Source organism: Populus trichocarpa, chromosome 1, assembly GCF_000002775.5.
Source record: "Populus trichocarpa isolate Nisqually-1 chromosome 1, P.trichocarpa_v4.1, whole genome shotgun sequence".
Lineage (NCBI taxonomy): Eukaryota > Viridiplantae > Streptophyta > Magnoliopsida > Malpighiales > Salicaceae > Populus > Populus trichocarpa.
Window position 1 is genome coordinate 613,962 of NC_037285.2, and position 16,349 is coordinate 630,310.

The window sequence follows — 16,349 nt, forward strand, 5'->3', positions numbered from 1 at the left end:
GGAAACCCCCCCTCAAAAAGATATTTCTAATTCGGAAATTGGAGAAAATCAATTTCATAGATGTTTCTGATTAGAAAAATCATGTGCAGGTTGTAGCTTTTGAAGAACTATAATTATAATTTTGAAAATAACACATGAAAATAATTGTGATGTTAATTTTTAAAGTATTATTTATTAAATATTTAAAAGCCACATTCACGAATCATAGTCATAATTAAATTAATGATTCTCGAAAGGACACTTAATTACATCGTTTATCGTGCTATAAATTAATTAGCAAGAAAATCATGTCAAGAAATTGGCCACGAAATTATACATACCTTGAATGCTAAGGAGCTATCCAGCTTACATGACATACCATTATACTCAATGTGTAGAAAATTGGAGTATATAAATAGATTGACTTAGATCGATGATCATCTTGCTAATTAATACTAATTGATTGAATGTCAAGATAATTAATTACTCCATAAAAAGTGCTAATCTTTAACAATTATCCTCTCAAGTAAATTCTTGGTCATGATGAAACCTGAAGTTGACTCCTTAATTTATCCATGCATGATTCAATTAATAAAAAACTATTATATGTATATGTGTGTGTTAAAAGGGCATTTTCGTCCATTAAACATTCGATCCATGGTCAAATTGGTGGTCAATTTCCAGCTTATTTATTAATTTCACATGCACTATACAAAAACTAATTTGTTTTTGCCTTTTCTTCTTGGATTAGCACACAATCTATACCTAACACGTATGCAGAAGAAACTCCCAAATAAAATAAAAGCATAGAAAAGTAAAAAATATGGAAGTTGAACTTGCCAAAAGCATGAACTCTTGAAAGAGACATATATATAGAGCTTGATAAACAAAAGGGATTTAATTCCTAATCATGGTGCTTATGATTTTATTATAAAAACGTTGAAGTAATTTAATTAATATTTTAAATAATGAGGCTATTAATTTTGGTCCAAAACTTGGTTAATAAGATTTTTTTTTTATGAATGGCTTCTACTCAAGTTAATTTTCGGGGAAAAAAATCTTAGTGGAATTAATTTGTTCAAAAATTGCCTTTTTTTATTTCACTTATAAACTTTCTAGTAGAAGCTTAGTTCTGTCCCAGCATAATTAATCTAAAAAAAGTTGATAAGTAAGAGATAATTTTTCTAAAATTTCCATTAAAATGCAAATATGTGATTTACTAATTTAATGGTTTAGTGTTTACTAGTTCTTTAATCCAATAATTAATTGGTTAACAAATAGTTTTATATATTAAGGTACCGTTTGTTTTTCTAATACACTGCTAAGGTTTAAAAACCGAATAAATATTTGATATATTTTTTCTAGTAAGTGATTATTTTAGTGAGCAATCATTGATTAAGTAATTCCTTTTATTTTTAGAAATTTTAATTTTTTTTATATTTTTAAATTATTTTGATGCATTTATATTAAAATTTAAATTTAAAAAATAAAAAATATTATTTAAATATACTTTTAAACAAAAAAATATTTTAAAAAACAACGATTTAAATACCAAAAATTCACTAAGTCATCAATGATCTCACATTAATGCTTTGTCGAGCTAAGCTTGACAGGACATGCATGGATAAAATATTCAAGACACAAATTAATAACACCATTTATTTATTATGTTTCTTTTCCATGAAACAAAATTTTAGCAGGATCGGCCTTCATTCCATGCGTCATCTGCCTGTAATTTTGTTATAATTGATTAATAATAATAATAATAAAAAGAACAATTCGAACTGTATCTTCATTAATTTTCATCCTCATGATTTCCCAGCATAGTTTATTAGATCACTTTTCTAGGGTATGTGTTTGATTGTAGGTGGACAGAATATTATAATATTATAAGATAAAAATATAGTTTAAATAAAATCATTATTGTCTCTAATACAAACGCCAAATTAATATCAATAAATTAAAGTAAAGTTTTTATATAGAATTTGGTTCAATCTCATGCATCAAACGCTATCTCAGAGAACAAATTAATAATTATCTTATTTCATGATATAATTAGTTGATTTTTTTGAACAGATTGAAAAATATTTATTGAAGTCCTTCTCTCCAAAATTAAGCGATCAAAATCTATTTCTAAATGTTATTTAAATGCAATCAAATTCTTCAACCCTAGCAGGTAGCAGCTAAATTTTATTCTTCTATCTCTATCTATTTTTTAAAAAAATTGATGTCACTGAAGATGTCATCAAAGCAGATCATGGAATTTTAAAGGATTAGGCTCTAATGTGAAAGGAACCTGACCTAAAACTAGCTTCTAACCATGTGTTTTTCCATGGAAATTAAGAAGAATAACAATTTCAGATAGAGAAAAAGAAGAATCATAATTAATTCAATTATTAATTTCAGTTTTTTTTTCCCAACTTTCTTTTTTAGTTGACAACTAAAAGTAGTATTTTTTAAAAAAAAATTCGATCTTACCTAGCAGGTTGATTCGTGACCTGAATGACCCGAGGTTTAGATCGGGTCTAGTTTCAACAAAAATAAAAGAATAATTAATTTGGTATTACTCAATCAAAAACCTAGGCTAATCTATGATTCGGTCGGTTTGAAAAAACTTGTTGATTTTATTTTATTTTATTTTAAATAATATTATTTTTAATTTTTAAAATAAAAAATTAAATTAGTCTAAATTAATCCACGTCAATCTATTCTGTCTATCCTAAAATGGTTTTATATTAATGTCTTGGAAACCAAACTTTTCTGTCCGAAACAAAATCTAGAAGAGCTGTGCATTCCAATTTCAAATCCCATGAAATAACCCGACTGCAGCAATATAGAAAGAACGAGGGATCTAGACTACATGCATGGACTCGTTCAGAATTATGACTTCTAGAAAAAAAAAATCACTGAATCCAAAAATGGTTAATACTGTATAACATGAATTATATGATTTTTTTTCTCTAATTCGAATCATTTAACCATCTCATTCTGTCTTCTTTGGTGCAATTTTTATTATTATAATTATCAAGGGTTCTTCTAGCTAGATCTTAGGTTATATAGTCTTAGGAAAATCATTGACAGCATTGAACCCATAAATGGTTAAATACTATATGTATATATAGTATTTGTCAAAAGGGGCAAACCCACTTTTCACATCAATCAAACTGATGACCTGCAGGTCGCCCAATTTGTTTTTCTTTGGTGATTCAATCTCTTCAATGTCTTTCTCTTTCTTGAATCATCTGCAGATTCTACAGATTTTAACCGAAGACACTGCATAAGAAAAGATTGTCATTACCAATATGTAACAAATTAATTCCCCAAAGCCAAATAAATTCACATGTATAAAAAAAACAACAACTAGATGAGGTGTTAAGATATAATTTATATTATTTGTTAACATATTTTTTTAAATGAAAGCTCTCTGGGTTTGAAAGTTATACAGATTTATATTACATTGTGTTTAATTTTTATCAAATAAATAAAAACAGTAAGATTTAAACTTATAATCATTTAGTCATCAAAATTCTAATATCATAATAAAAAATCATCTTATCTCAATAACTTAACATAATTATTTCAAATCATATTGTTACGAGTCAAAGCCTACAATAAAAGCATAATAACTTTTAGCTGCCTAAGGTATAGGTATCTTCTTCCAGTTTTTTTTTATGGAGATATTTTTAGATTTTATCATATTTATTTTAGAAAAATGTTTTTCAAAAAATATTTTTTTATATTTATTTCCTATAAAATCCTTCAAGAAAATAGTCTTAGTTGACGAGCAAACTTGACCCGATGATATCCTTACGTCCAACTAAAAAAATATTTTAATGAGATTTTTTTTTTCTGAGAGGATGGTTTTATTTATCTTAAAAAAATGAAAAGAAAGTAAAGGAAAGGGATATAATAATAATAATATTAGCACAAAGTATCGGAGTGAGCTATATTTGGATGGGCTGATCCCAATATATGAATCATGTTTAAGAAATTGTAGTTTGACATTTCAAAGGAAGCAGAGAAAGGGCTAGGCCCACAAAGCTCCCCCCCCCCCCAATGAATTCGATAAAAACTAATTCATTTTTTTTCAAACAAAAGTGTTATATTAAATCACCAATTACTTGAAATTATGGTAACAATCACCCAAAAAAAAAAAAGGCTGGTAAAAGAAAAATTATTAATTATGATGGATCCATTACAGAAAACGAAAAGAAACAAAGCTCATGATGTAAATAACCCCTAATGCACAAGCCATTAGTGCAAACCATACACTTTGCACCCTACCAGCACATATGTATATATCATTAAATAAATAAATAAATAATATATAGTATACCATTAAGCTAGAAACAATTTGTAAGCATAAGGAAAAACACTATGACTTCAATTTTTCCACATCCTCTGCCCATCCATGTCAAAAGGGGCAAACCCTCTTAAGCTTTCCCCACGAACCAAACACTTCGAGTCGCTCAAATTGTTCTTCTTTTCTGTTTCAATGTCGCTAGAGTCTTCGGGCATTTCTTCAAGTTCCTTTGCCAATGACGAGTACTTGACATTCTTGCTATATTTTTCAACCAAAGCCAAATACAAGGTTATAGCAAAAATGGTGATTCCATTAACAAGCCAGCTAAATTGAATGTTCACTAATGATTTTGCACGATGCAAGGCCTCTTCACTAGCGCATCGGACTATTTTGTGACCATCATCGTTGTAAAGTGAGCAACCCTTGGGGATCAACCTTGGAGTCCATAACATAAAGCCCATTACCATGAACCATACTCCTTGGAACAAAATACTAAGAGACCTAACAAAGCTAACCAAGAAACTCCTAGGGAAGCCAATTCCCATAAGAGTGGTGACTAAAGATATAGATACGACAAGTTGTAGAAGCAAATGGTATTGACCTTCAAGACCCTTGTGGTCAGTCGAGTGGAGGTGGAACATGAGAAGTTGTTGGCCAAAGGCTATTGCCCCTAGAAGATGTGTTAGACCGCATTTTGCTTTAGCTCCAATTCTATCAAGAAGCAGAGCGAAAGTTGCATAGACAAAGAAAGACATTGATATGAAAGAGTGTTCAAAGTTTCGGAGATGGTTTGATGGTATGGTTCCATCAACATCGAAGGGTTGGTGTTTTTCTGGCCCAATGAAGAGTTCCATTGTTATGGAAATGGAGCTTCCTAACATGATCAAATAGAGCTCTAGATACCTTGGTTTTGTGACGGGGAACCATGGAGAGGAAGTGTAAGAGTTTGGGTGTAGAGAGTGGAGTTTTACGTGGTTAAAGAGATGCCATAAACCTAGTATGAAGAAGGCCATGCCTGGTAATACATGCCCTATCAAACTGCCCATCTCTGCGACTGTGAGTGCAAGAAGTTCAGATTCTTTTGGAATGGGGAGGGAGACGAGTGATCTACAAGTGTTTTTATAGTACTTTTCTTTGAAAGTTTTATATGAATTGTTTCATATTTAATAAATATAACAGTACCAAATAATATGAAAAGTCGAGAATGGATCTTTCATGAAAAGGTTTAAAGTTTTTTGGATTGAATTCAAAATCAACTATTAAATTCAATATGATATATGAGAGCTTAATTAAAAAAACTATTAATTAGTTTCCGTACGTAGTCTAGATTGCTTAACAGATTTTAAAACGTTTGCCTTGATTCTATTATATGCCATATGCATGTAATTTTGTTACGGTATGGCTCCTTTCTAAGTTTAAAAACCCATCATTAAAAAAAAAAAAACAAAATCGTGTTAGATCGGTCTGTAATTGTTTTTTAAATTTAGTATGATATCAAAACCTCAAAAAATTCATTACATCCTAAAGTTTAATTAATTAAATTGCTTGATAAACTTCAAAAAAATACGCTGGAAGTGAAGGAGAAATAAGATAGAGCAATCATCCCACTTACAAAGTAATATATAAGGTCTAAGAGGTTTATTTCTCCTGTGGTCTCAGGTTCGAGCCATGTGGTTGTTAATATGATGGTTACTAGAGGCTTACATGATCGTTAATTTCAAGATCCGTGGGATTAGTCGAGGTGCGCGCAAGCTAACCCAGACACTCACATTAATAAAAAAAAATATATATAAGGTTGAGAATAAATTACGGAAATGAAATAAATTAAGCAATATGATTCCTGAGTTATAAAATTAAAATATTTTGAAAAGAAAAAAAATCAATTATTAAATTTAATTTAAAGCATAAAGAACTTGAATTTTAATCTAGATTTTAGAATTAAGGTATTTTATAAATTTAAAAGGTTCTATAAAAAAAAATATTTTGTTGAATATTGGCTTAATATCATATGACCGTGAGTACTTGACGGGTTTAGTGGCATGTATAATAATATAGGGCACTTAAGGTATTATATCTTGAGTTTTTAGAATTGTAGTTGAAGTTTTTTAAAATAGTTTTTTATTTGAAAATATATGACAATAATTTTATTTTTTTTAACATTAATATATTAAAATTATAAAAAAAACACTAAAAATATTAATTTAATATATTTTAAAAAAACTCCTAAAATAAAAAAACAAAAATTACGACAAACACCAAGCAACTTGATTGCTTTGATGAGGGCTAGCGAGCAGGAACTTCTTGCAGGCCACCTAACAGACTTGAATATTTATTGTTACTAGGGAAGTCTTAAAGGAAATTAAACAAGCATTAAATCTTGGTGCAGTAACCAAGTCAGCCGTGTGGTCATAAGAGGGACTGAGTTCTCTTTGAGTTGCTCAGAGGTTTGTGAGTATGAAAGGTTGGGTAATTTTATAATTTTGTGTGGATTCTCTTTTATATTTTAACCTTAGATTTTTCCAATATATTTGTAGTCTAAATTGAAGAAATTAAAGAGCTTAGCAATCCCTAAAACGCATGCTAGCTCCTGCCTTCAACCAATTGTATAAAGTAACATAGAATATTTCAAAGAGCAAATATGTGAAAGCAAAGTACTCCCTCTTGACTTCTCTCACCAGAACCTTACCTTAGTGCTAATAAATCTTCTCCTCATCATATTCCTTTACATATTGTAATTGCAAGAACAAACTGTTCAACAAGTCCACAAGTGCTCATTCCTTAATAAGCTAACTGATTAGCTGCAGCTTCCTAGCAGCTTCCTAAATCATTTTCCCCCTCTTACTTGCACAAAAATCTCCATCATTACCCTTTGCCCAGCTTAATTTTGTGTACAATTTGTTGTCCTTGGCCTATCATTATATATATATGCATGTATAATGTACATGCAGCTAGCTGCAAGGAATTAAAAAGATGGAGCAGGAGACTAACTTTCATGAAAATATAAACAGCACATGAGGCCTAGCTTCTTCTTTTTCTGTCTTGAGAATGACGATGGCTTACTAGTTACATCATCAAGTGAGCTACAAAATAAGTTTCATGATCACACGAGATCAAATATCAAACCAGCTCACTAATGGGTCTCTGATCTGGTGATAATAAGTTCTTTTCGTACTTGCAAGAGGCCATTGATTCAGATAACTTCTTTATAGAATCTGAGCTTAAAAACTTGTATGTTACAAGAGGAGGGATCGAGGTCATGGTAACCCCTCATCTTGCTGGTGAAGTGAAAAGCTTGCTTTTGTATTATAGATTTTTCCTCTCGAATTGGACGATATTTCACTTGGAATGTAGTCGATTTGGATGCTCAAGGGATTGAAGATACACAGCTTCAAACTTGGTGTTCATATTTGAAGATATAAAGCAAATCAATGAGAGAAGACTTGTTGTTGAAGTAAGGGTTTGAAATCAAAGTACAAAAACTTGTTCGTGCACCATTTTAATGGGATTTTTTTCCTTCGGAAGAAACCACCGTATGGCTGGTGTCAAATACAAAATAAAAATGTTTCAAGAGAGGCCATCACAGCTGGTCCATTGTAACCTTCCATATGGGTGTGCTAAGTCAGGAAGCGGCCTAGTGATGCTGGGTCTTGAGAGAATGGATGGTCCCTGACATAAATAAAGGCTAAATTGTTAAGGAGAAAGGGCTTACTGTCTTCAGTCCATAAGGCATCACCCACCCACTAATGTTGACATATGGTCCATAAGTATTATTTAAATAAAATCAAACAAGATTATCATTGTTTTTCTTAACAAATAGTACTCAAAAAACAAGTGCTTTTACATAGGAGTAGAATTAATTTTTATATTTATTCGGTTTCCTTTAATTGTATCATGGAACAATTATTTATTAAAGCAATCCTTAATTAAAATATGTGCATTTTGGAAGTCAACTAATGGAAGGCAAAGTCAGAGACGGTGTTTGCTAATTTAACCCTGTTTCTCAACATAATCGTCATGGTCATGAAGTCGTAATTTCTTAATGAGAAAATTAAGATTACCGAAATTGACTTCCAAAATTGCACAGTTAGGCAAGTTTTGCCCACTCTTAAGGTCCCATATATAAAAATTGCACCACACTATTGAACAAAGCACCGATTTCCATGGCTAGAATTTCCCCAACATATGGTTTCAAATTCACCGTTCTCACCCTCTTTTCTTCCTTTTCCATTATTCACGCTACAAAAGAAATAAAATCAAGGTTTTGTAAGAGCCTAGACCGGAAGCTACATGGGTACAAGAAAGAAAAGCTAACCCATTTTCGTGTTTTTTGGCATGATATTTATAGTGGCTCGAACCCCTCAGTCATGGCCGTAGTGAAGAGCTCAAACAACTCATCAGCAACTCTTAGAGAAATTGGTAGGACGAGCTCAAGGGTTTTGTGGATCAGCATCACAACAAGAAAAATTCCCAATTGATGGCAGCATTAATAGAATGAAATATTTGTCAGAATAATTAATAGATGGCAGGCAGCCTAATTAAAGTCTAAATCATTAACAAATAGCACAACTCTTAAAATTCCCTCACAAGACAAATTAATCATGGCAAGATAGTTTCCTTGCTATTAATTAATACGACTTTGACAAATTGGAAGAGTGTATATGTATAAGTTGGTAAGCGGCGTCTTGACAAGGAGTACCAAAATATGGAAACAAGGCAAGTGCTTTCGCTTTTGTAAATTGCCTTGCCATTACTAATCTTATCATTCATTTTTAAACAAGAGAGAATCTAGATGAGTTGTAACATATCCCAATACAGTAAAGAAATTGGTAGGCCTCACATGAAAGGCAAACGCTCTGTAACCCTGCTTCTGTGAGCTCCGACCATATTGGACCCAGTGGTTTCAGTCATGTACCCTCCGGGCCTTCCACAAACAGTGAGCAATGTCCGAGCTCAATTCATCTTCAAGGGGAAGAAGGGGTTATTTTCCTTGGATTTTGTTTGTGCCCTTCTTCATCGCTATAAAGATTAGATTTGCTGGACCTACTGCACTAGCAATCTTGCGTAAGATCCCACGATCGGTTTGAGATTCCCACTCTCCTGCAGCCAGTTGAAAGTGGTGTAATCATTCTTGACATTTAGTCCATTGCCTACGTATAATAAAGGAGTATACGATACCGAATCAAGCTGTGAAGTGTTTGAATTTTCTGGCAATTGGGTCATGTACAAAGTTCTTGAGAAGTGTGGAATAAATAAATAAACAAACAAATAAAAAAAAAACTAGTCAGACTTGGAAAAAATAGCAGTAGTCTGTGTAGGCAGCCACTGAAATTTCAAGTGATTAGAAAGATGGAGGAGAGAGTAAAAAATAAGTAATGTTCTTCTAAATTAGAAGAAAATAAAAGGCCTTATTGAAAATGATGGAAATAAAAAGAAAATTCAAGAATTTGATGGATCTACATTCCTAATCTTCTGTCTTCCATGAAGCTGGGCAATAGCCCTTTCAAGGTTATGGTATTCCTAGCTTTCGTGATTGATTCCAAGAGTAAAACAGCACAGCAAAAGGAAAGGGGAAATGATAGAATATTGAGTTGTAGAGTTTCAGCAACAACTTCATCATCAAGTTTGCGTAGGCTTTGGTTCAAAGCCTTATCAGCCAGCCCTGCAAGGATGACTGGTTAGAACACTTGCAGCTTCAGATTATGTCATAATTTGAGATCTGGTTGGACTTACTTTATGGGCTATCATTTTAGCTTCAAATTTAAATCTAAATAATAAAAAGTAATTTTTCCATGAATTTATAAATTCAAATATAAAAAAATCATATTAAGTTTGATTAGAAAAATAGTCTTGTTTGTTAAAAAAATCATTTTAATTTAAAAACTTAACTTATTAAGCAAATTTTTAAAGTATAATTAATTATATTGTTCTTTAACATATTCTTTTAAGTTAAAATTTACACAAATTCTTTATGAAAATATTTTAACTTTTGATTATTCCATCATTAAAACTTTAATACTATATTAAATAACTATTTTCATTTAAAAAAGTTGAAAGCATGATTTATATATATATATATATATTATTGCCTGGGAGTGCAGGAGCTTTGTTTTTTAATGCTTTTCAAGAGTGTATTTGCCTTGAAAAAAATTAAATTACTGATTTTTAGTGTTTTTCTATAATTTTAATATGTTGATAAAAAAAAACAATAAAAATACACTTTTAAAAAGCACAATTACCAAACACACATTAAGATTGTCACATGAAACTACGACATCATTTGACATTACGATCCAATTGTGCTTTTTAAAATTTTAAATTTGTTTTTGGAAAAAACTTCAAATTACTTTTTTTCTCATTTTTACATCCTAATATAAAAAAAAATTAACATACATTCAAATAAAAAATTACTTCAAAAAATAATCTCAAGAATCTCATACAAGCTTTGCATTAGAATATCATATCATTTTGGAGAAAAAAAAAAGGTTAAAAACAACACGTCAGAAAGTGATATTATGATGTCCAACCCCACATCCCAGGAAGTTGCTTGAGCTTTAATGCACCGAGTCCTCGGCCTGGGTTCAAAAGACTAGAAAAGGCACCGTATGATCAAAGGCCACAAAACTCACTGTACGCCACCAACCATAACGTACTGATTGGCTAAAAAAGCTAAAGACACAAGGACAATTACCAATAGAAATGCAGCAGTGGTATAAATTAACTTGAGCATGGACAATTCTCCAGAAAGACAGCAAGAAGGTTTGAACAGATTCTAACGTCAATTGCAAGACTTGTATGAGAAATCAACATGTTACTCCGGCCCCGATTGCCAGACGTGAAGGGCTGGCCGGTGGGTCCCAACTGGCTGGAACGTCTTGCCCCCCCACTTCGACAATGGAATCATCAGACCCTTTTGAATGTTTTAGCACCGACATGGAAATGTTTGGTCCAACAAACGAGCCCCTCAGTACCATTACATTTTTGTTAAGTCAATCTGATTGTTGTATTAAATTATAAACAAACCATGATGAATTTGACCTACAATACAAAGATATCATGATTTGTTTGCAATTCACGAGTTCAACTGAGTTGAATTAATGAAATGTGACAACAATAAAATAAATTTGATGAGAATGTTTTTTTATAGACTTGATTGTTATTACGGTACGTGATAGATACATGAAAATAATTTTTTTAAAATAAAATATATTTTTAAAATCTATGCTTCCAAACAATCATGAAATGACTGAGATATATAACCTAGATTGGTGGTGGACTTTTCCAAATCTAGCACTGATATGTTACCATATTTCCACATGATTTTGAGAAAAATCCATCTCTACACCTTTGTTGTTATGCCAAAACTTGGAATATATAGAGCCATAAATATAGACAAAGGGGGTGAGATCGAAAGTTTTTACCAAATCAAACAATTGCTGGCACCAGTTTCAATGTTTCACACTACAATAAACCAGAGTATATATATACTTAACAAACCCATTAGAATTGACAAAAATCATTATTTAGGGTATGATTTAGAATTATAATGGAAGGATTTCACGTGTATTGTAATAGTTTTTGTGGTACTTATGGTACTTTAAGAATATAAAAAAAATTAAAAAAATATTTTTAAATCAAAATTACTGAAATAAAATACAAACAGTGACATATCCAGGATACAACCAAGCAATCATGACCTTAATTTGACGTCATTCTTAAAAAAACTAATCCACTTTTTTCCTCTCTGTTTTTTTTTTCTTAACATCATCAAGACATCAATATGGCAGTGGAAGTCAGTCACGAAAAGTATGTGGTTGGTAACTACAGTGACAGGAAGGAAAAAAAAAAAAGAGTTGCATAATAGTAGATCAACAGTTCTGGAAGAATTTATGCAGAATTCACTATATATATATATATATATATATACAAGTTTTAGGCATACACCAGCTACTCCAACATCACCCCACTAAGATATTTTCCCAAGTTTAATTTTCAATTCCCATAATTTACTCCATGGCTAGATCAGTTCCCATCCTTGCTTCCAAATTCATCACTCTCTTACTCCTCTCTTCCTTTGCCACAATCTTGGTCACTGGAGACCAGGATCATGAATTTGTGAGAAGTTTGGACAGGAAGCTACTAGGGCTCAAGAAAGAAAAGCTAAGCCACTTCAAGTTATATTGGCATGACATCCTTACTGGCCAGAACCCCAGCGCCGTCCAAGTTGTGCCACCACCATCGAACACATCAAGAACAGCTTTTGGGTTAGTGAGAATGATCGATAACCCATTAACCTTAGGGCCTGAAATGAGCTCAAAGTTGGTAGGAAGGGCACAAGGGTTGTATGCACAAGCGTCGCAACAAGATATTGGGTTATTGATGGCCATGAACTTTGCTTTTATTGAAGGTAAGTATAATGGTAGCACTATTACTGTTCTAGGGAAGAACGCAGTGTTCTCGACGGTGAGAGAGATGCCGGTGATCGGAGGAAGCGGACTTTTCCGGTTTGCTAGAGGTTATGTTCAGGCGAGAACTCACAAGCTCGACATGGCCACAGGAGACGCTACAGTTGAGTATAATGTCTACGTTTTTCATTATTGATGGTCGTCCTTTTTTACCTCTTTTTCTTGGTTTTTATTCAACTATTTGCTTTAATTTATGAGGTGCTATTATCTATTTCCAATAATGGTGACCACTTAATTTTGATCATTACTTCCATGTTGGTGGGGAGAATTAATTGTCACTGTCAATCGGTACTTGAAGTGTTTTTACACTTTCCTTTGAGAATTATTAAAAGACAAAAAAAAAATTAAAAAAAAATCAGTATTGATTCAATATTATTCTGTCTAGCTAGATATGATCCGTGCATGCTAATGAGATCCATCAACACATGTAATGTGTTGGTTATATAATTGTAATAAAAATTAAATACTACTGATATTTGTTTGGCAATACAACACCAATGCTCTAGTAAAAACATATATATATATATATATATATATATATATATATATATATATATATATATATAAAAATAAAAATTATCAAATTTGTTTTTATAGATTTTATGTCAGAGTTATTCAAAATATAAAAATTAGATATATATTTTAACCTTTTTTTAATTATATTTTAAAAAATATTTTCTGTATTTAAGTCAAATTACCATTTATAATCATAGACTTATGAATGATATTATTATTTATGTTTTGGTAGTGTTTAGTATTGCAGGATAGTTATTTTTTAAAGTATTTTTATATATAAAATGTATTAAAATATTTTTTTATTTTATTTTTTAAAATCTATTTTTAATATTAGTAAGTATATAAAATGATTAAAAAAATATAAAAAATCAAATTATGTTGCTTTTTTAAAAAAAAAAAACTAAATTTTTAACAAAGACGCGGCGGCGAACGACGTTGACATAGGGTTTTTAAAACCTGCAACTTGCATGTTTTCACCGACACGCTCGGTCTGGAGAGTTAAAGTGGATTGTTACTGGGAAAATGACGTCATTTTGTTGGCAGACATAACCTGAATTATGGGGAAGTGGGAAACACGTGGCAGTATGAATAACACCTCGGATTCATTCAATTGACATTGCAATTAACATCATGAGCCTGGTCTGGGCCTCACATTATGGGCCTCAATTCTACCTATTTCTCAGGTTCAGGTTGGATCCAATCTTATTGGATCCAAGACTTGGACTCCCAGATTAATTTGTATTTATGTGAGCTTCAAGTTTTTTATTAAAGTATTTTTTTATCTAAAATTTTATTAAAATTAAATTTTAAAAAAATATATTTTTAATATTAGTATATTAAAATGATTTAAAAACATTAAAAATTAATTAAAAATTAAAAAAAATCAAAATATAATTGGACCTTAATACCAAATGCATATTAAATCACTTTACTTATGTTTCTTTTATAAAGGTTATGGATGTACAATAGATTCCCAGTTATGGCAAAGTAGCAGCCGGTCCATGATCTATGTAATCATAGCAACCTTGAGCTTTCCAAACATTTGTTTTTCTCTATGCTCTCTTCTCCTAGTAATATATATGATCTCGGGTGCAGCACAAAGAACAATCATCAAGCATGTTTGAGTTTTGATTCGAGGATCCATCTTCAAGAAAGTTGAATAATTCGATCATAATTAGCAGATCATCTTCAATGTAATGAGATGCTAATCATTGCTTAAGATCATTGGCATGTAGAATTCTTACAAAATGGATGAAATAATCACCACATTCCCTCTCCTTCATCTTGAAAGTTCGTAGTTATAAATTGGCTAAGGAATTTCATTAGAGTTTGGGCCATTTTTGGGAAAAGGAAACCCCATGTGGACCATCAAAGATCATATTGGTACATGCTTGCAAATGGGAATAAATGTCGTGTAAAATGTATATAATCATCACTTCGTTGATCGTGTTGATGATGCCGAAAGTGGATCAATAATCAGGAGTTTAATTATGGGTTTAATACTATACTCGAAAGGAGAGCGAGCATGCATGTGAGAAATATCCTAATCCCTCAAGCATACGGCATCCCATTATTTGTACCCAACAAATTAACAAACAAATAGCTTTAATATATAGTTCAAAAACCAGGAATACATATCCACATCCCTTTCCTTGCAATGGCTTTAAAGAACTCAAAGTAAATAGATAAAGCTAGCAAAGCTGATGTGGACCACCATGGCTAGCTAGCTAGACACAACTTTCCCAATAATATGACCCTACCATATTTTTTTCACTAAATTAATTCTATGCTTTTGCTTCATTATTCTTCTCATCAACCCATGTTATGGTCCATGGTCGGCTGTAGGTACTACTTTCTAATCTTTAAGATTAAGCGGCGGTTTGTTTTTATATTTTAAATTGTGTTTTGATATATTTTAAAATACATTTGATTTTAAAAAATATTTTTTTAATATTTTTTAAATTCTTTTTTTATGTTTTTAATATGTTAATATTAAAAATAAAATAAAAAAATTATTATATATCATAATACCAAACACAAAAAAATCTTACCCGTAAAAAAAATACACACTTTTCTTGGGATGATCTTCATGGTTAGGCAGAAAGGGGAAGTATCCCTGTAATCCAAGTAAAAAGCTACACATCCCCCCATTTTTTTCCCCTTTCCATGGTTGCTGATGACCTTTTAGTAAAGTATTAACTACAAATAGAATTGCTAATCAATTCCAAGAGTGAGTGTTATGCATGCTCTTGTCTTAATTTGCATAATTATCCGCCATCTCCTCCCTATTATAAAAACCATAGTCACGTCTATCAACTCTCTTCCTGAAGCAAAAACCAGCTCACTCTAGAAAAATACACTTCAAGAATTCAACATCTCTCAAGTCACGTCTTTCCCACATAATAAATCCACATCCAAAAAAAAAGCCATATTCTCCAACCATGGCTAGGAGCTACAATAACCACTCCTTCTTAGACTATATTTCCTACTTCTCTATGCCAATCCACCTCTTCTTTTTTATCTCCATCCTCTTTTCCATTCTATGTCTCTCATGGTACATAAACTATGAGGACAAGTTTGAGGACTTGATCAACCAAGTGAAACTGTTCCTCATGCTTTCTCCTGTAGTTTTACTCCTCCTTGTTCACTGCTTGTCTAGTTGTTTCCCAGTTTTCTTGCCATTTCCTGAGAGGGATTCGCTTCATAGAGCTGGAGGGTCTCCATGGGGTGTTGCTCTTTTGCTTGTTTTCCTCATTTTCATGATCTCTTACCAATCTTCCTTTCATGAGCTTTGGTAATTCCCTTTGTACACAAAATAATGTTAATTACAGTGTTACATATGTATAAAGAGGGTGTGTGTGCTAGCTATAAGTGCTGGCAGCTTGCTGTTCATCATGGTATATATACAAGACTTGCTTTTGTTTCTGTATTTTTACTAATTTGTAATCAAATTATTCACAATTTATGAGTTCATGTGGTCACTCTCATCTTAATTGTTCTCTCTCTCTCTCTCTCTCTCTCTCTCTCTCTCTCTCTCTCTATATATATATATATATATATATATATATATATATATATATCAAATTGAT

The 16,349-nt window shown here is 31.6% G+C and overlaps 2 protein-coding genes across 2 annotated transcripts; one reads left to right on the top strand and one right to left on the bottom strand.

Annotated features, from left to right (window-relative positions):
* Window positions 1–4,139: 4,139 nt before the first annotated feature.
* Window positions 4,140–5,382, bottom strand: LOC7455742 (uncharacterized). Its single transcript, XM_002299095.4, has one exon. The coding sequence runs from the start codon at window positions 5,326–5,328 to the stop codon at window positions 4,363–4,365; it is 966 nt and encodes a 321-aa protein (XP_002299131.4). The 5' UTR covers window positions 5,329–5,382; the 3' UTR covers window positions 4,140–4,362.
* A 6,697-nt stretch (window positions 5,383–12,079) lies between these two features.
* LOC7455743 (dirigent protein 19) lies at window positions 12,080–12,988 on the top strand. Its single transcript, XM_002297612.4, has one exon. It carries the CDS (start codon window positions 12,293–12,295, stop codon window positions 12,878–12,880), a length of 588 nt encoding a protein of 195 aa, XP_002297648.1. The 5' UTR covers window positions 12,080–12,292; the 3' UTR covers window positions 12,881–12,988.
* The last annotated feature ends 3,361 nt before the right edge of the window (window positions 12,989–16,349 follow it).

Coding starts and splice junctions, on each gene's coding strand:
- LOC7455742 (XM_002299095.4), bottom strand. CDS start 5,328: ATGGGCAGTTTGATAGGGCATGTATTACCAGGCATGGCCTTCTTCATA.
- LOC7455743 (XM_002297612.4), top strand. CDS start 12,293: ATGGCTAGATCAGTTCCCATCCTTGCTTCCAAATTCATCACTCTCTTA.